Source organism: Cataglyphis hispanica, chromosome 23 (assembly GCF_021464435.1).
Source record: "Cataglyphis hispanica isolate Lineage 1 chromosome 23, ULB_Chis1_1.0, whole genome shotgun sequence".
In the NCBI taxonomy this organism is placed as follows: Eukaryota; Metazoa; Arthropoda; class Insecta; order Hymenoptera; family Formicidae; genus Cataglyphis; species Cataglyphis hispanica.
This window is the reverse complement of record NC_065976.1, coordinates 1,830,490-1,852,075: the sequence shown is the minus strand read 5'-3', so window position 1 is coordinate 1,852,075 and position 21,586 is coordinate 1,830,490. Positions and strand designations below refer to the sequence as shown.

The 21,586-nt window shown below is 33.0% G+C and overlaps 2 protein-coding genes across 2 annotated transcripts in view; one reads left to right on the top strand and one right to left on the bottom strand.

Moving 5' to 3' along the window:
• LOC126858017 (hemicentin-1) overlaps nt 1–11,566 on the bottom strand; it is a 231,825-nt gene extending 220,259 nt beyond the window's left edge. Inside the window, exon 1 of the mRNA XM_050608025.1 lies at nt 10,807–11,566. The gene's annotated coding sequence lies outside the window, so the exon portion shown is untranslated. The remainder of the gene's footprint in view (nt 1–10,806) is intronic.
• A 7,522-nt stretch (nt 11,567–19,088) lies between these two features.
• On the top strand, nt 19,089–20,402 carry LOC126858021 (uncharacterized). Its single transcript, XM_050608029.1, has 4 exons — nt 19,089–19,440; nt 19,641–19,869; nt 20,062–20,127; nt 20,205–20,402. Exons 1-4 carry the CDS (start codon nt 19,199–19,201, stop codon nt 20,310–20,312), a joined length of 645 nt encoding a protein of 214 aa, XP_050463986.1. The 5' UTR covers nt 19,089–19,198; the 3' UTR covers nt 20,313–20,402.
• The last annotated feature ends 1,184 nt before the right edge of the window (nt 20,403–21,586 follow it).

Here is a 21,586-nt window from a genome sequence, read left to right as displayed (position 1 = left end):
GTATTCTTTGACATTTAATGGAATTATATATGTGCGAATGATTTGTTGGATAGTCTTATTATGAAATTTATGCTTGACATTAATTGTTAAATAACGTGGGATGTGATACATCCGGTGATAACCGAATCATTTCTACCTCATTTCTCTTTACCCTTTTATATAGGGTTAAATCGATAGTACTTCCTTTACTTTTTATATTGATAAGAAAAACTCGCGTTTTATTTCGTAATAAAATCTTCAAAATGTATGTAATGTATTATGTTAATTAAAGAACAACTTTTTAAAAGATATTTTAAAATCTTTATAAATAATTTCACTTATACAAATTTTTTTTATACATTTTACCAGCATACATGATGTATATTTATATGTCACCTTAGTTATTTTATTTCGAAGGAACGTTTAATGTCTTTTGCTCATGAGAGCAACAATGATTAATTTACGAATAAATTCATCAAAGTTGCAAAATTGAAAGCAATATATTTACAATTTATATTTTATATTCAAACTTTTTCTTCCTTGTTCAAAAAATTGAAGAAGAGTATTCTATCTTTTCGAATCTTTGAATTCATATGATGCCGTGCATATACATGTATGTTGTTAAATCGGCAAGTTAAAAAATCATTTATAACAGCAACGATTTTTTTTGTTTTAAGTACATAATACCTCACACATTCTACGAGCGAGCAATTGCTCATTGCTGGCAAACGACAGAGGAAAATAGAGGACGGTTAGACTGGTTTGGGAGTAAAGAGGAAAAAGAAAGACGCTATAGAACGACGGCTGTGTTACCTCGAGCGATAAACTCTGGCGGAGTGATCCTCGGGGAAATAAAGTTCCGGGATGGTAGCGAAGAGGTGCTCTACCTTTGCTGTCGCGGCCGGTCCTTCCTAGCTTGACCTCCGGCAAATCGCGTGAGGAGCGTCGGTCTTGTTGGCTTTCTTTTACATCGCGATTATAAGCGACGTTTGTACAAGCGTTAGCATGATGAGACTTGACTTGTTTGTTAGAATCAAGAGGAAAATTTGCGAAAATGTATGTATATTTTTTGGATGGTGAATTGTGGCGGTTAATAAGGTAAATTTCTGGAGGAATGTAATGGGAATTATTGATTTTAAATAAATTCAGAAAAAAAATGTATATGTATATATGTATATATACTATAGGATGATAAAATAGCTCAATTATAAGTTTAATATAATTATTACAGTATACATATAAAATAAGATATTTACATATTCGGGAAAATTTTATAGAATATTTAAAATTTAATTTTAATAATACTTTGATTTAGCGATATTTTTTATTCTAGTTTAAATTTGAGAAGTAACGTATATTTATTAGAGAGTTATATAGATTTCTTTGTCTATAAGAATCAAATTTATTCTTCTGCAAATACATTCTCGTTAATTTCTTGCGACTATGAATTGAAAACAATAAATAATTCTTTCTTTGAAAAGACATATTTATTTGAAATTGTTTTTTCATCTTTTATAACGAAGAATTCGAATGGATTCAGTAATACAATTGTGTAAATTTTAATTAACCCTTGATAAAGTATTTTCTTCAATGAAGATTTGTGACGATTAAAAGCAATTCAGATCTTTGTCTCATTGATTTTTGTATCTGTCGAAAGTAAAGAAAACTTAATAATATCTTATACAATTAATTACGATTTCACGCTCAACGTATTTTCCCGTTGTCAAAGGTATTTCTAAATGAATCTTAAAGCGCTTTCTGAGCCTTTATTTTGGTACCGTATTGAACCAAATTCAAAATTAAAGTTTCAAAATTAAACGCGGTTCTGTCATTTTAAGTACGAATAAAATGAATTCCGTCAAACTTTTAAATTGAATCGACTTTAGCGGTACAAAACTATACGAATATCGTAGTCAAGATTGTAAAACTGATTTGGGTGAACGCGCGCGCGTGTGATAAAAATTTTCGATATCTTTATAATTGGGGAAAATTACGATCCCGAACGGTCAATGCCGATCAAGGGAATCCAAGAGAGATTTCCGGGCTCATTGGCGTTACTCCTTTATAGCTTCATCTCCGTTGTGTTCGTCGAAGCGGAAAAGATCTTAAAGAAGCAATGTTCTGTCTTAGAGACGGGAGGTCTCGTCCTCTATCCATTTCGACCCTTCGTGATGCAAAATAGAACTCAAATGAAAAGTCACGGAGCCGGAGAAAATGCGATTCGTCGCGCTGATTCCTCGTCACGAAGATATTTGCGGACACGAGCGAATCAAAATCTGGATGTGAGAATTAGGCGAATATTTTTTCAAATATTGCAAAAAAGAAAAACAGAATAATTTTACGGGACAATTTTATTTCGATAAATATTTATTTTATATTTTGAGAGAAAGTACAGCAAATAATATAAAGAGTATTTTATCCGAAACAATTTATATTCAAATTCCATAATAATAGTAATTTTATTAAATTGTAATTCCTCCGCGTGATAATATATGCTGACATATTAGGTTGTTAGTAAAATACGAGTGAATAATTTATGAAATGAATTCTGGCATGTAATTGTGAATAAAGAGTCCAAATCATTTTTCTTTTTTTTTTTAATTGCCATAAGTATGGACTAATTCATTATACTTATGTCTTCAAGCTTTATCATGCGAGGAGTTAAGCGACCTTATTTATGCGACACTGTTGTACGCGCATTATTTAGAAGTTAATGAATATATTTGGTATGAAAATTACAGCGGTTTCGTCGCGCCATGCCATAAAGTCGCGCTGTTCATTATCTCTGTCGCTTATCCAGACACGGTGATGTATTTCACGAGCGCTATCGGCTAATGAATATCCCATACCAAACGCGGCATGCCATATTAATTACTACTCATCGAATTAATATTCCGCGTTTATGGCCTCGCGCGAGAAATCGGCGACTTCCTTCTCCGCGCTCGCTTTCACGCTCACGCTCGTGTAGTTAAAACGCGACTCATTACGGCTGCAGCACCGGCAGCACTAGGCTCGTATATCAAAACGGGGAGGCCACTTGTATATAATTCATCCGAAGCGCGCGCGGCTCGTGCGATGTTTCTCGGTCGCTATGCTTTTACGGCACGCAGTAAAAACAAAATGACCTGCTGCCGCACGATATCCTAGGAATTTGCATAAGGCGTGGAGAGGCCAAACGAGAGAGAGAGCCGCGTCAAATAAATCCTCGTGATTTATGCGCTCCTGATGTGTGACGTGTCCTTGAAACGGACGGACGCGAGAGAGAGAGAAAGAAACGTTCGCGTAAGGTGGATCCACTCAGAAAAATTCCCGGCTGCTTATCAGCGCACTTACCTAGGGATTCCTTATGCTATATCCTTATCAATCACTGTCCCCTACCGTACCGATGTCAGGACGCAGGCGTATTATCCTTATTTATATGAGCCGACGTTCCTGGGATGTCGCAGCCGGAGTTGAATATTCGAGACGCGCGGGAATAGAGATAAAAAGCCGAGGAATCGAAAAGCGGAAAAAACCGAGAAAAGTGGAATAAGAGCAAAAGAAAATTTATTTGTAATTACGATTTTTGCGGATAGGAGTTAAAAGCATTAGTTTTCCGAGAAAAATAAGACAAGGATGGGAAAGTTGTAGTCAAAACTTACAGAAAGAGAGAGACATTGTTTTCTTGTCTAAAAGATCTTACAATTTAAAAGATATTTTATAAATTTTTTTCTATATAAAGTTTGTGTGTGCATATATATATATATATATATATATATATATATATATATATATATATGTATACTCTCTCAAAGATTATGCAACTTTTATTATAATTAATGCAGATTGTTTTATCTGTTTAACAATGCAGCTCTAAGTACTCTTGCTGCAACATTAAAATTTTATATAATTTGCAATTTTTATTGTTACATGCAAAATTGCCGTTCACGGGAGGAGTAAGCTGCCAATATACCCAAAGTATACAAAAGTAGATAGCGTCATCCTTAGTAGGTCGTTGAACGACCCTTGTTTAGGTCCGAGGTGGGACTGGATTTAAAGTCAGACAAGTGTGAAAGAATAGATAGAGAGGAGACGAGGGAATTCATATGTATTATATACCCCACCTGGGAAGAGAGTGTGTCAGACGGAAAGATATGTGCGATAAGGAAGACAAACGACGAACGATAAAACGGCGGATGGCACCCCGGGAATCGTCCCGTGCGCGCCGGAGTCTGATCGTTATTAATGAGAGAGGTGTGTCGTTATAGGCTTATTATCCGGCCCTTCTAATTAAATTGGATTAGTGCAATGAAGCGTACTATGAAATTCTCGGTAAATGGTGCCGCTACGACCCTGCTGCTACGCCCTACGCCACCCGCGACCTGACGACAATGTCGCCGACGACACGCGGTGTCGACGACCGCGATAACATCCTTTTGACGAATTCGATTATGTATATGTAACGCGTGATTAGTATGTACGGCTCTTTCATTTAGTGCGTTTGGATTAATATGTTCGCGCACGAATCGTCAGAGATGTTATTACTGAAAGCATTATTACTCGCCGTTATTAGCGTTATTGTTCGAGTAGAATACGAGACGTATATGTTAAAGCGCACATTTACACAAACATATTACATGTGGTAATTTTAGTCCATCTTCGAAGATGGAAATCACCCACAATTATGAAATCTTAACTATCTGCCAATTGCTATTATCTTCTTCGGTTTCTCGGAAGCTCTAATCGTGAAGTTTCCACAACTTTCATGATCGATCGGTTTAAATCGACGTCATGCGCCAGCTGTTCACTCTATTCGCTTATTAATCTGACGCCGAACGAGAGAAAGCAAGATAGAATAACCTTCTGCGGAGAACAACTCCCGAAGTGTTAATGGAATTTGCAATTCGACGCACAAATGTACGTTGTTCAAAATTAATGGTCAGACGACAAGAATATGGCTAATTGAGTCGAGCTTTTGTAAATAGATTAAATGTATCTGGTGTATAAAACATACACGATGCAAGAAAGGATGGATCATCGATCATATGAGAAATATGAGCGGTTGAATTTAATTAAAACGTCCTAGACGTTTCCTTCGCTGACAAGTCGGCAAATCGCTACCTCCGCCGATTCTCATCCGTCCTTAATTATTCAGACCGCCTATAATTCATATTTTAAGCGTGCCAGAAGTGATAATTACTGAAAATTAATGTAAAGTTAGATTGTTGTCATTAGCTTCTCATAATGTAAGTCGTTTTGTAGGCGATATTTATCTATTTATGCAATTTGCGAATGCGCTTAATGCGTTATCGAAATGCTCGATAGAGAAAACAAACAGAATAACAAAGAGGTATTTTCTTGTTAAGGTCACGACAATGACCGCGTGAGAAACGCCGGGGATTAAATCTTGGAAGGAGCGACGCGCGACCCTGCGCGTTTATCTGTGTAACTTTTGCTTTTTTAATTAAGCCGAGGAAGTTATCCGGTGTTTTGCGCACCGCTTTATTAACTCCGATGTATTAACATCTCCGCGTTTCTTGAGACGATGAGCCACGGTTGACGCACATATTAATTAATAATATTAATTAATATGCGCGATTTCAATCGGCGGGCTTTATACCTTGCGCTATTCGCCGATTTTCGTGACGCCCATTAAATGCCGTTATTTTTGCGACAGTTGACAGATAGAAAAAAAAAAGAAAAAGATATTCTCTAAAATTTCCACCGGATCGCGAAATAATCGTGTCGAATCTAATCGTAAGTACAAAGTACAGTACAGTACACTATAGTAGGATAAATGATGACAATAAATGTTAAGCAACGAGCGTCGCCGTCGACCTGAGAGAGCAATATTGTATATTTAGCGTTGCATTTGTACTATGACTATAGCCATTAAGCTATTCGTTGGTGCACCGGTCATTAACCTCGGACAGATCAGCATGACCACAATTTATCTCTATTTAGTTGCGACAGCAATGTTCCATTTTTACGTACAAAAAGATTTATTTGATCCTATATATAGTCTGTTTTCCTCATTATCGCGATACCATTAGTCAATCTAATGAAAGTTGTATTAAAAACTGGTCTGTTGCAAAATATTTTGTTCACTATGTTTCTCATGAATGATGAAACAATATGATACTATCAAGCACTATCAAATATACACTATATATTTGCGCATGAATAATAATAATATTATTAATAATAATAATAATAATAATAATAGAGAAAACTTTCTCTCAATATAATTATTGTTAGATTTTATAAATATACGCGTAATTAATCAATAAATATTTGAATCGCTAAAATTAAATATAGAACTAGTCTATAATTGACAGTTTTATTTTTAACATTTAAACTTTAATAACTATCAGAAATATTATTTATCGTTTTCAATCTTTGAGTTAAACGACGTTAAATTCAACTTATGAAGTTTTATTTTACAATTATAATATATCGCAAGTATAAACTGAAAATATAAAAGAATATTTTTTGATATAATGCGTACGCATGGAGAGAAATTGGCATTTTTTTTTAGTCATATCGCGAAATTGCAACGTACATCATTTTATTGTGCCCTGATTGACACAAGATTCAGAATTATTGCTGCAATTGCAAAAACATTCTCAGTATATACGTGCGATATTTTCTCACTTCTTGTCCGCTTGCTCTCGCCGTAATAACGCCCCAGCATCGTCAATTTCAATCTCGAAGCTCATCTTTCGACGCTCTTAACTCATAACTTCTCGTGACGCAGTTTTCATGTTCGCTGCAGACCGTATCTCGGTAAAAGACTTCTACTCCAGGATTATCCCGGCGCGCCACCTCCATTCTCTTTAACACAATTTCCCTTCTCGGGCAGGAAACATCCCATGCGACAAACACCTTTGTAGCCCGGATAAAACGCGTGTTAATTGTGCTACTTGTGAGCAAACAGCCGTAGAGTTGATTGCAATTAAGATTCCGAACTTGCTAGTCGACTTTAATGGATATCTAATTTGCTCTCGTTCGACTTGCGGTTCGGAGACGACGATGGGTCACGGAACTAAGACAAAGAGAAGGGGGAAGGAGCGAAGAGACCGCTCTAGGGGTCGAGGAGGAACGGGAAAGGAAGAGGAATGCACGATGGAGGCACGATGATGTTCATTGTCCTGTCGCGCGAGAGTTAAGTTTTGGTAGGAATGACAGGTTGATATCGCGAGCAAAAACGTAAGACGCTTGGCGACGGGAGTGTGCTGTAGACAAGAGGTTCTTGTCTACGCTTCCGAGAGTGGCTTGCGCAACTACGTAAAGTATACGTATTATGTAAAGGCGAAGTAGGAACAGCGTGTAAGTATCGGCAACGGAAATTGGAAACTCGTAAGTACATGACGCGGAGATTACGCAACGGGGGTAGATTTGATCTCAGGATGACAGTGACAATTTCCGTCGACATATCGGTTGAGAAATTATATGTTTATCTTCGCGCGTTATTTTCATAGATTTTTATAATTAGATTATTACCGCGTACATTTTTCTCTCTCTCTCTCTCTGTGTATACCGCGGATCAATATAAAAAATACATATTCAAATATAATAGTTGAAATGCAATATATGTTATAAATGATAAATATTTTCTGTAGCTTCCACACAAAGTGATATAAGAAAACAAAAGGTGACAGATGAACTAAATGATATATGTTATACTAATAAAATAATTTATTATATATCATACAATGATATATATGCAGAACATATATGTATATATAACATGTATTGTATATTGTATAATTGATGCGAATAAATATATTGATTACTAGAAAGATTTATCTGTCATGGAATGCTATAGGAGAGAAGAGAAAAATGCGATTCTATATTTGTAATATTCCAAAATAATCAGAAAGAGAAGATGTGTATATACATGACAAAAACATTCTAAAAGACATCGTAAACACACAGCAAAGAAAATTACGGATTGTAAAAGGTGATAATCTTTTTTTAAGTAAACATTCTGTGGTATATTATATCGATTAACAGTCAAGTTGAGGTACATATAAAACATTCGGTTGGCAAACAAAGTAGAGAAAGAGAGAGAGAGAGAGAGAGAGAGAGAAAGACGGAGAGAGGCGTAGAAGAAGAGGAGATCACTTGTCGACATACCGCCGCACGTAATTTCCTGACGACGTTGCCTAGAAGAGCAAAACGCCGAGGGGGTGGAAAACTGGGACGGCTCGTAAAATTAACGTAACTACGTCGAAGAACCTCAAGCTCTCAAGCTATACGCGACGAGTTACGTGTCTACGCTATGATCAATGGCACATCACACAGCGGTACGAAAGCTTACTCTGCTCGTAGGGCCGAAATTTATAGTGACCTGATTCACGAGGCGCTATACCCGGAAACTCCATACAATCGTGACAGATAGTATAATAAATTAAATTAAGAACGTAGGGCGCATCAAAGGACGATGCGGTTAAGTTGAGCAGCCGAAGTGAATTCCTTAATGCACGTCTTGTAAACCTCTTTGCCACTCGTATATTTGCTAGACACTTCGAGCTTAGATAGTTGTCCGAAGAATTTTAATGACTTGCACTGAATAATGTGAAAGAAATAATAAAGCAAGGATATATTTAGATTTGAATCTGCAAGAGAGTATTTTTCATAATTGAAGATTTAGAAAGTTATGTGATATTAATAGTTTTACAACATTAATTAAAATATATTTTAATGTTTTAAAGTTTTATTTTCGAAATGAAACAGCGTAAATCATATATGTAATATCAAGTTTTGCTATTATATAACATTCCATGACTTTTAATTTTAATTACAATACATTTTATAGAAACATGAGAAGGACAAAAAATATTACACTTCGAATTTATGAAAATATCAAAGTAGCTGACATTTAATTTATTAAAATATTTTATTTAAAAATTAAAGCTAGTAGCTAAAATATTAAAACGTGAATTTTTGCAACGGTGTGAAAAATAAACTTGCATCGAAAATAAATAACATGCGTACATATTGTTATTTGTTTTCGAATTATTTTATAAAAATTATCCTACATTGCAGAAAAGAAACAATCAGTTATAATTGGTCGGAAACTAATAATCGTACTGCTTATCTCGCCGCGTTATGTGCGCGCATATCGGATTAATAACAGTAAAATCAACGCAGCACCAGGGAAACATTAAGACTTTAACCACGCGAGCAATGCCAGTGCGATGATCAATGGCATGTCATGCGCCGTATTAGAGGCTTATCCACTCGCATAGTCAAGATTTATAGCAATCTAAGTGGCCTTGACTTCAGAGAAATAAACGACCTTTTCACACAAATCTATATCTTGTATAATTTACATATCTTGTGTTTGTGCTAATTAAAATTATGTCATATTTGATTTTATATATGTATAATATATGTATAATTTCAAATAATTTTTTTACATAAGTTGATTGTATATACAGTTAAAAAAAAAACTTTTGACAATAGAAAAGATTAACGTCTACAATTCGATGTATTTTACGATACAAAAACGACTGATTTGATTGTAGAAGCTTTGAGAATGCAACGCGCATCGACAGAAAGCTTTGTAATTCGCCGATGCTCGGAGATCTGTAGAGAGTCTAGAGTTTGATCGGGTTTGTAGTGACCCGAATTGGACACGATGGAAATTCCTTTCAAGATTTTAATCGTGACAAATCGCCCTGCAAAGCGGATAAGGGTGTCGAGTACTTTTTAACGGGGAATGGACAAGTGGCAAAGATCTAATGTGCTTATGATTGAATAACCGCAACTTCTGAAACACTTTACGCGATTACGAGTTCTATATGAAAGTCGTGACACTAGATGGTTCTTGAGGCTTAATAATTTTACGATGAAATTACGAATGATAAAATTTCTTACGGTGCCATGGGAGTTAACGAAATTTGCGCCATCGCTTAATGATTGAAATAGAATCGAAGTTGATGGCTCTTGGCTTTACATCGATTAAAGATTAATATTTGTTGAAATTAGTTTCCACAATTTTGTTATACTCTTCTATAATCTATTCATTTGTACTTTCTTTAAATATATACAGAAAACACATGTATGTCTCTCTCTCTTACTTTTATTATTTCTTACGAAAAAAACCGCGTATAATATTTTTTTTATACCATGCATTATTATATTTTATTTTATTCAAAATAAATTAATACTTTTACTAGTTATATATATTTTAATGATCAAAATATATTTAAACTTTGGCAATATATGATTATTAAAAAAAAATTGCACTCTTGGAAAAAGATTTTTTTTTTTAGACATATCACATCCAAGAATAATAATATGCAGTGTTCTAAAATTATTGCCATTACATCTCTACATATGTGTGCATCCTTTAATAGGGTAGGTTTGAAGTTGACTCTTTTTTTATAAAAAATAAAAATTTTATAAAATCACAGTTGCTTTAATTTTAATCGCGCACGATTCTAAAACTATTTGTGCTTTAATATTTTTGTTTCACGAAATGCAATTTCAAATTGATTAAAAACAAATATAATTTTTTACACTGAAAAAGGATCTAACTCGTCAATCTGCTAAATTTAATGGAAGAGATAATATATTTAAAATACTTTGACCTATATATAGGTTTCACGTAAGTGTGACAAGTACTATCAAAAATTGATAGAAATATCGTGGACCGTATTATGCGAATCTATTATTTATTAGATAACTCTCGAGATAAGACTTCCATCAATTTCATTTCTTTTCAGCATGTGACTATCGACTTGATGAATCCGTAATCGCGTAATTCAAATAAAAGTAAAGGCGACAGGCATAATATACTACGTTGCTATCGAAAATCGTGAAAATGTAGTGACTCACTTGAACACACAGCAACGCGGGAATGTGGTACACGGTTGGTCCTCGGCGAGATCACCTCGCGTCACGGCAGGGATGTTCTCGGGCGGACGATCGCCGTTGTGCACAACACCCGCGGATCCGTGTCGGCCGATCGTGCGACACCGGAATCAGCGATTCAACCCTCTAACGAGGGCTGCAATAGGGGACACATAATGTCCCTCGCATCGGGAGCGGTTCGATCCTCCGGATGGTCTCTAATGATCGTGCGACACACAGCGGCAAGACCACTCGTCGTAGGTCAGTCACTAAGCACTTTGCGATCGCGCTAGCTAATGCCGCCTACGATAAAAACGACCCGAGTCTTTGACTTAACACCTGCTATTAATGGTCACTTCACCCGACGATGATACACTGGCATGTCACACTCGCAAAACTCCCCTGCGCTCGCAGGTTGTCGCGTACACTCGAGAATAATCACACTATTCTCCTCGAAGATAAATCACACAGTTTTTCTTCCGCAGCCAGCAGCTCACCGATGAGAGTTTCTCTTCTCTCACGAAAACAAAAGTATGTCACTTTGAGAAAGTAGCCGCGCGATCAAACCGTCACTACGGCATATCCCGGTGAAAGAACGAGATCCGGAGTCACTGATTCGCACGCCGCGGATGGTCTTTCTTCCCGAATTGGCGATGAGAGGGTCGCGACGACGGAGACGCGCAGAGGGAAAAGGCAATCGCCCGAGGCAATAAAAATATTGGCGATACGTCACGAATCCATGCACGTATACAAGCGTGTATGTATATATGTATATATATATATCCACATGTGTATGTATATATATATATATATATATATATATATATATATATGTATATATGTTTTGTATGTATGTGTATGTGCGTGCGAGCTTTTACGCGCGCGCGGTTATCAATTTTTCGCGCTCGCAGGACGCACACGCGAGGGGGCACAGCCGACACGCATCAGCCCTAGGAGAGACCCTTAGGCTGGATCCGCGGAGTTTCCTTTCACCTCGATTTTCGGTCCCTCGCCACCCTCGCGTTGCACAGGCGCGAACCGCTTTCAGAATTTCCGAGGGTCGGGCGACGCGCACGCGGGAGGGAGTGACAGCGAGGGGGAACGTTGCCGTCGGGGGTGGGAGTACCGAGGGACGGTACTGGAAGTGGAAAGGACAGAATACCGGGTGGTAAGAGTAAATCGCAAGGTGGCGGGCTTTGCCCTACGCTTGAGAGAAGAATAGACTCTCGACACACAACCGGTTACACCGGTACGGCCAGACTACCACCGGGGTACATGCCAGCGCCGCAGCACCGGCGTGGGAAGTAGGGTGCCTTGTAGTGCTGATGGCGATATTGTGATTGTGGTAGTGCCGTGTTACCGCTGCCGCTGCTGCTGCTGCTGCTGCTGCTGGTGTTGCTGCCGCCACCACCGCCGCCGCTGCTGCTGGGTGGCACGGACGTGGAAGGGATGATAGGGAGGAATGGAGGGATATAGGAAAAGGGGGGTAGTAGCGCAGGCGTTTTGGTGCACCGACGCATTGATCCCTGGAATTCGTGGGGACGACGACGAGGGTTGAGCGTGTGTCCACCCTTGGCGAGGGAAAGAGAGAAAAAGAGCGAGCGACAGGATGGGTGGTAGAGAGCGTCGACTGTTCCACTCGTAGCCAATGTCCACACCTGCAGGTAGATCACTCGATTCGTCTGTGGATCAGTTGACACGAGAGAGCTGATATCTAGATCGATATTCGTAAAACAAAGAGATTTTTTTTAATAAACATGATTAGATCTGTAAAGAATTTTACTAGAATTTTACGAATTATATATCATATTATGTTAAATGCAGAGAAACTCACACAGATAAAAGTTTCTGATATATTTTTTTTTTTTTTGAAATATTTTGTAAGAATAGTAAAATAGGAATGTTAGTGAAAAAAACAATAAATAAAAATAATAAGCATGCAATAAATAATTATAAAAAATGTTGAAATTGCTGATTCTAGTTATGCAAAAAATTTATATTGTTAATATGTACAGAATGCAGATACTTGTAGTATTTTCACACATATTTATATGTATGTATGTATATTATATGTATATACATACATTTTTTTATATTAATTTTATGAACTATTCTATATAATAAATATGCGTCTAATTTTTAAATATCGAGCTTGTCTCGTAAGAGTATGAAATATTATGTGGCAGACCGATATTTCCTCAATGAATATTTCAAACATTGGGTACATAAACTCTGTTGAAAGATATACAAACAAAAGAGAAAAAAAGAAAAAAGTGACACAATAGAAAGTCGAAAACTTGACACAAAACTGTTATTGAATTTGTCAAATTTAAATTTCTTTAAAACATTAACACGCATGTAAAATATTTTACGTCTGTTTATAAAATATCAGTTAGCAAACTCTTTTAGGCTATATTTATTACGTAGAATTGCAACAATTTGGTGGTCAATATACTTTAACAATTTTGACACAATATTTGAAATATTTACTCTGAAGAATTATGTATTTTTCATTTATTTTATTCAGCATTCAATATTAAAATTAAAGTATTACTTTATAAAAAATAAGCAACATATTAAGTTAGTCATAAAAAATAACAGGCAATGCAGCGTAATATTATTCACGACTCACAATATATGTCAAGATACATGTATATATACAATTTGTGTATACACACATTTGCGGCAAATAAAAGAGGTATCTCGTTTCGGCTGGCCGCGATTACTCGTTAATAAAAGAATATGAGAGAAGAAGTAAAAAAAAGGGCAAATTACACACATACAGTAAGAAAACAGAATTGAAGCTATGCAAGTAAACTGCTCTAAGATTTTATAATTTTTTTATCTTGAAACTCTTTTGTTTTATCTTATTGTAAAAACATTTATTAATTAGACTGCACAAATTAAATTATTAAAATTTAAAATATCTTTAATAATTTAAAAATTTATACTTAAATTCATCGTTAAATTCTCGGAGATTGAGAACGTTTTGCAATATATTATAAAATTCTTTTTCTAGTAAAAATAATAATTATAATGTAAGGGTTAGAATTAAAATAAACAATCAATCTTTATTGTACTTGAAAATATCTATATCTATATCTATATCTATATCTATATATATATATATATATATATATATATATATATATATATATGTATATGTGTGTGCATCAATATAACTATATATATATGTTATATTCTCTTACTTTCAAATAGCAATGAACATTATTTTCTTTTATTTCAAAATATCGAAATCATCTATTTTATCCAGAAATAGAAATGCTTTTTAATATGTGCACCAAAAGAGTTTTATTAGATCTATAAATAATTAATGTGGAAAAAATTAATACATCAATAGTCACTTATAAAATTAGATCAGATTTATGTTTGTTGTACTTGTCGAAGACTCTACGATTTGATAAGGCAAAATTATATTTGACAGTTTGTCCTTCCTAGCTTTCGTCCAACTCTCCTCTTCTTTCCTCTGTCCGGCTTTTGTTATACAGTATTAACTAAAAGCGGGAATTCAGTAGGACAATAGGCTTTGATACATCCCGGGCAATTTTTGCGATCAGAACGATCGTCAAACGCGAATCGTGATACCTCAGGCACCGACACACGTATATGTAACATCGCTCCCATGAAATATTCAGACTCAGTCTGCGTGCAGATATATGTAGCATCGTTGAATAAATAACGAAGAAGGTAGGGAATCCCGATTGGTTCATAACTCCTTTTCATCCTGGATTCTTTTGGTAGTCCTAGTAACGAAAGCCATGCATCCGACAAACATAAGGGAATCGGAAGAGAGCAGACAATTTACCTTTTTAAAAAGCTATAGGTTTAAATCTATTTTTATGGATACATAAAAATTCGTTTCCTTCAGGATCATATCTTATTATTATTATTAATTTATGAAACCGTTCAATTCTTACATTTTATATACTTACTTTTATATACATATATATAATGATTGGGATTATTTATTCTATTAATAGGAAAAATGCAGAGAAAGAAGAACAGAATGAACAATTTTGTTTTGAATTAATTGTAAGTTTGTTACACAAACTATACAGACTGATATCTTTTATACACGCAACTGCTTTCAAATCATGTTCGTTCTATTGATTTAGAAAAAGACTTAAAGAAATAGAGAGAAAAAGAAGGAGAGGAGGGAGGAAAAGATCTGAAATTTGAAGATACAAACGGGTAAATAAAATCTCAGTCAGCGACGACTTCGGAAGCTTTTCAATTGTGTTGTTTCTTTCAAAGAAACGGAATAATAATTTTAACATTTTTCAAAACAGAATCACTCTCTTATCTATTGTATTCCATTCAGGAAAAGCGATAATATGCAATAACAAAAGCAGAACGTTAAATAAACTGTACAAATAACAGATACCCATTTATTTATCGAGAATTGTCTTGATTCATTCAAATGGAAGAGAGCAATATATACCAACTGTAGATAGTTACTTCTAACAATACTTTGAATGTAACTGTCAATCAATTATAACTATCTTGTTGATTTCTTTCACAAGAATGGCTGCACTTATATATTATTTTTAACAATACTTTGAATGTATATGCTATCATTCAATTATATCTATTTAATTAATTATCTTTACAAGTGACTATATGTGCGAGTGTGTGTGTGTGTGTGTGTGTGTATGTATATGTGTGTACTTTCTCTCTTTCTCTCTTTTTCTTGTACACTTAAAATAGAATTAGAGCGGAATAAATGAGATCCAAAACTTTTGGAATGTCTTTTTTCTTGCGAAGACAAGATAACAGAGTTCTTAGTTTTAGAAATTAAAATAACATTTCTAGATCTTTTTGTGTTTAAAGTTTAAGCATTTCTAATTTTAAGTTTAACTATTTCTAATTTTATTAATTTTGTATCTTATGAAACAAATTATAATGATTAGTTAACTCATCACGAATTAAACTTGGAAAATTATTAAACATATGTTTAATAAATTTTGTGGATCGTGTTAATTTCAAAAGTATATAATTGAATAATGAATATTCTGTTGTGAAACATTGTGTATTATTTCAAATCGACCAATAATTCAATATCGAAAATATAGTAAATATGAAATACGGGATGTGCATGCGAGCCCGCCTTTGAAAACTGCGATTTCGAGTTCGCGTTGTTTCCTTCGAATTGTCGGAAATCTTATGATGCATGTGAAGGAAACTCGGAAAAGTAGCCGCATAAAACGAGTGCACAGGATCTATCGTGGTAGCGACCGTTTTAAGAAATATCGAGCAAACTCTGTCGGTCCTCAAAGAATAGAATACCCCGGCTACGCTTAAATGGGGAGAACGGGTACAGCAGATACTCGATACAGTTCCTGTGGATAAACCGAGCTTGAGTGCTGTGAATGCTGACTTTCCCAGAGTTATCCCTCCCGTTTCGTTCACGACGCGTTTGCTGTTCCTACGGAGGCTCGTTTTGTATTGAAAACCAAATTTTGCTTGTCGACGCCGCCGTCGCCGATGACGTTAAATCCGATATAAAACCTTTCGCTTCGACACATGAAGTAGGAGAGAAGTGGAATATGCGAGCGAGATGCTCGAGAGGAAATTTCATTTTTGTACATCGGTTTTTAGTAATCGCTCGAGGCAAAACAAAAATATTCACGTGTTGAATGAATACAAAAATCGAAGCAAGTGTTACTAGGTAATAATGTTGTTTAATTAAAATTAAATTATAGACAATGAACAATGAATATTATATTTTGTATTAATTTTAACAATGACATTCGTAATGTAATCGAAGAATGCGCGTATAATTCTTATTAAGATTTAAATATGTATAATTTTTGCGAAATATTACTGCATAATTTTATTCGCGTAAAAGTAAGCCGTTTGTAAATCTTACAAAGCATTAATAGTAAAATAAAATATAAAATAAAGTATATTTCTATGCCTATCTAAATTTGTATTGAATAGTCTTATCTGTATCTCAGTTCTCTCTCTTTTCTTTTAAAAAACGGTGTTTTTCTGCTGAATAATTTATTTAAATATTTATATAGGATATTGATAAAAGTGAATAAACATTTATACAGACGGAACTATCAATACATGAAAAAGCTATGTCGTAGGCACGCGCGCAAACATACAGGCGTAAGCAGCTTCCCGAAACTCTCCCGGCGTAATTCAGTAATGATCTTAGGGTAAGGTTCATAATAACTGCGTAAATGAGAGGGGTCCCGTAATTAATTCGAGCATACTCATAAATGGAAAGAGAGAGAGAGAGAGAGAGAGAGAGAGAGAGCGCACGCCTCATGCCAACCTCATCGTATACGAAGTAAATTCTACTTTGAAAGCTTCCTTACAAAGCCACTAAATCAGAACCGTTGATTTGTTAAGTATAAAGCAAACCGTTTAGTTCTATGTATACATTCGATGCAACACAATTACAACATTGCAGATTTATTTTTCGTGTAATAATGACTTGAAATTTGAGGGTAATATGCTAATTGAGCAATTATAAACATGAAAATTAGAATTTTTTTTTTCCGAATATTGCAATTATTATTTTTACAAATATATTTTTTAATATTCTTTCAATTTTGCACATTATAAATAAGAAAAAAAAAATTATTTATTAATATATATACAATTTTTTAAAACTTTATATTTGACAGAACTTTGTACTTTTTAACAGCAAAAATTAAAATGGAATATATTTCCGAACATGTGTTCAGAAATGCACATTTAAAATTCGCTCATTAAAATGAGCAAAATATGTAATTTGAATGCTTACCAAAGCATTGAATTCTGCTTTACAAGATCAATTTAATTGTCATTAAGATATAAATGAGGGAGGATTTGATCATTTAAGTATTTTTTTGTAATGATATGTAATATAATATATACATTACATTTAAGCTCACAATAATTATATCCGTATACAACATCTCATTTAAACACGTCGTTCTCAAATTTTCTTAACTAATCGAATTGGTCGATATCAAGAATTACATACTTGCGCAAACACAATACTATCGCAGCAATTATTCATGTGTTATTGTAGGCGAACCAGGAATGGCTCGTAAGGGAAATGTGGTATAACGCAATCTATCTGATGATAACTAATACGTAATTCCACACTACTGAAATCATATGCATTGTTTTCGAGCGGTAATGCTAATGAAAGAAATTGAGCAATAAATTAGATATTTTAAACATGGATTTAAGCAGCAAATTCTTATTAAATTTCTACCGAACAAAATAGAAAAATGGATAATTTGAAACAAAATATTTGAAAGAAAATGCAGACAAGAAAAACAAATAAGTTACTACACTTTTATTATTTTTATAATATTGATATGTATTTGTATATTATTTTGCGTTAAAGTATAATAAATACATTGCAGAAATAAAGGTGCGATATCTCTTATAATTTCTTTTATTAAATATAATTTAACGATATATCTGTCTTTAATATACACAGTTTTGAGTTTTTAGGAAAGGTTATATTAATTTACATGTAAATAATATGCAAATAGATAGAATGAACGATAAAGAAATTGTGTATAATATAATAATGAATTTTAAGCATGGAAATATTGTGTCACTATATTGTGTGTTTATAACAATAGAAGTGTGTTTTCATTTTTAGGTGATTAGATTAAAATTCCATCATCGCTGATTTATACTATAAATATACGCATATGCATCAAAACAATATTATCTGTACCAATTTAATTTGGTGCTTAATATCACATTACTTGCGATAAAAAGTGTTAGTGGAATTAATTGCACGTTAATTGATTATTACTGTTTGTAACAGATTAATGTATATCCCGTAATAGGCAAAATTAAAAACGCATGACTGAAGAACTTTTTTATTATATAAAAGAGAATTATTTTTTGCTCAAGATGTGAATAATAAAATTATTGATATACAATAATAATGAAGAAATATTAAGCATATTACATTATAGAAACTCATATAGAAACTCATATAGTAAATAGTTTTAATTTATTTAATTAATAATAATGGTAAATAATAAATAAAATTATGAAATAATAAATATAAATATTGAAAAATAATTTAAATATTTTGAAAGTAATCAGCTTTGTACATAAATCGATTGCCAGATTCGAGAGATTTAAAAGTACCGACTGATTCTGTCAAATAGCTAGACTACATGCGAGAGGTCGCCAGTAACCGATCAATCAGCTGTGCAAAGCTGTACCATGCCGGTAAGCGTTTCTTTCCTCACAATGTTGCAAGAAACATAGAGATGGCAATAGCGACACTATTGTTTATACATAAGTGTTTATTCCGCTTGCTCTTGGTTTTCTCGGATATTAATTCTTATAAAATATTAAGATATCATTGAGTTAATAAATTAAAATGATTAAATCTGCTTTACGTATAACGAAATTCCCCGTATTAATGGGAAGCGTGTCAATTGACGGTCGATTAACCTCGTTGTTAGCCCATTTAAATATTATAACCTCGAGAAACATTTGCACTACCACATTACTTTCCAAGGAGATTCGTTTTCAAAACGAAAAAGTGAAAGTTGGCAGAGGTTCAAAATATGGATTAGTAGAAGGAGAAACTACAATCGAAACATTGAATGTTAATCAACAGTAAATATTAATTACGCATCACATCTATACAACTAATCTTGCTTAATTATTTGTGATTATGTTAGATGGAGATGATAATTTTCATAATCATAGCTGTAATATGAATGAAAAAAGAAAATTTTATTTATAGTTATTTCATCACTTTATTAGTTTATCTTTATTTCATTAGAAAATAATCTTTATTTCTACTATGTTTCTAGGGAACATCTATTTCCTGATGCAGATACACCAAATCGACTCTTTAATGGTGTACCATTTAAAGAATTGCATATTATTAATATAAAATCAACTCCTAATAATACAATTTTGAACTTTACTGACGCTAATGGTAAAGTAATATTGGTACATTCAGCTGGTATAGAAGGTTTTAAGAATGCTAAAAAAGGAACAAATATTGCTGGTCAACAAACAGCTATAACACTTGGTAATGTAAGTATACATTGCATATGTTCTGTTTAAGTTTAATATACAGAAGATGATATATTATGCTAAACATAGATGTATTATAGACATGTATTATAGATGGAATATATACATATATAATTATCTTTCAAATGTGTATGTATGTACCAATTATATATTAATATTAAAATATAATATTTAAATATATTTGTTATTTAGCGTATTCATGAGTATGGTATAAATACGGTGAGAATACGGGTACAAGGTATTGGACCAGGTAGAATGGTGTGTATATAACAAAAAAATTATTACTTGTTTCTTTCAACAGATTATATATTCTATTTTTGAAAATGGTTTTTCAGTCTTCTATAAAAGGTCTTCAAATGTCAGGGTTAAACATTATATCAATTACGGATGCTACTAGAGTAAGTTGGTGTCCACCCAGACCACGAAAACAAAGAAGAGTGTGATTATTATATGTTATAATTTATTATTAATAATGAATATATTATTGGATATGTATTAATAGATCTTATAAAAATTCCACAAGATACATTTTATTTCGTATTTTCAAATAACTATACCTTACATAACTCTATTAAAATATTATTATTTCAGTTTAAATTTGAGTTTACAAAATACAATCTTTGACATTTTTATTTAATTTTAGGAATGTGTTAATCAATTTATTATAAATATTGTTCTTATTATGTTTTTTTTATTTTTCTATCTTTATTTACAATAAATAGATAATTGCTATTTTATAAACATTTTTATAAATAAACGTTCTAGGAATATATACAATATATATAATACAAAAATAATATTATTAAAATTGTGTGTGTGGGAACTTATAATATTATATAAAGATAATATTATTGCATATATATTATGCTAGACATATGTTATATGAGGTATAAATGACTAGATTAAATATCTCAAACAAAGTTGAATTTTTTTACACATATTTTTTTCATCCAATTTTTTATCATATCATCTTTTATATAAATAATCTCAGTTCTCACATTTTGCTTTTTTTAATCCTATGTGCATCAATACAATATTCTACTGGCTGTAAATGAATTTTCGAATTTATAACATTTTCCTTTCAAATATTTATTTGAAATAGATTATCATTTAAAATTGATGACTTTTTATTATATTGTAATAATTTACAGACACACATATATACATAATAATTGCATTCAGATATCTTTTAACGAACTTTCAATTGTTGAAATTTATTAAACCGAAAATAATTTTATAATTGTTTTTGGTCTGTAACTTATTTTTTTCAATCCAATATAATATTGTATTACGTATTGAAATACTATCTTCACTAATTTTAAAACAATTTAAAATATATATTAGCTATTTAACATGTTTTTAAGACTATATTTTATAAAAGCAATTATGTATATTTCGTTTAATATAATATCTTGCCGGTAATATTATTTAATCGATTATTTTACAGTAGAATGGAGTGTATTTGATTTGATAGAAACATAACATTCTAACCAAATATTCTGTATAACATAAATTACGGATTGCATTTATGATATGCATCAAATTATGCGCATATTTAAAGTTTAAATTGTTTATAAAATATGTACAAGCCTATATAATAAAAAATTTCTTGTATAAACGCATAAATAGAGAGAAGTTATAAATAGAGGAAAAGAGATAAAGAGAATTATTAACTTATAATAATATATCTCAGTTTCAGATAGATAATTAATAATAA

What these genes read in the sequence shown, in the direction of transcription:
- LOC126858021 (XM_050608029.1), top strand. Translation starts at nt 19,199, where the DNA reads ATGATTAAATCTGCTTTACGTATAACGAAATTCCCCGTATTAATGGGA. An exon ending in CAGCTATAACACTTGGTAAT is followed by an intron (nt 19,870 to 20,061) that starts GTAAGTATACAT and finishes TTTGTTATTTAG; the next exon opens with CGTATTCATGAGTATGGTAT. An exon ending in GTATTGGACCAGGTAGAATG is followed by an intron (nt 20,128 to 20,204) that starts GTGTGTATATAA and finishes ATGGTTTTTCAG; the next exon opens with TCTTCTATAAAAGGTCTTCA.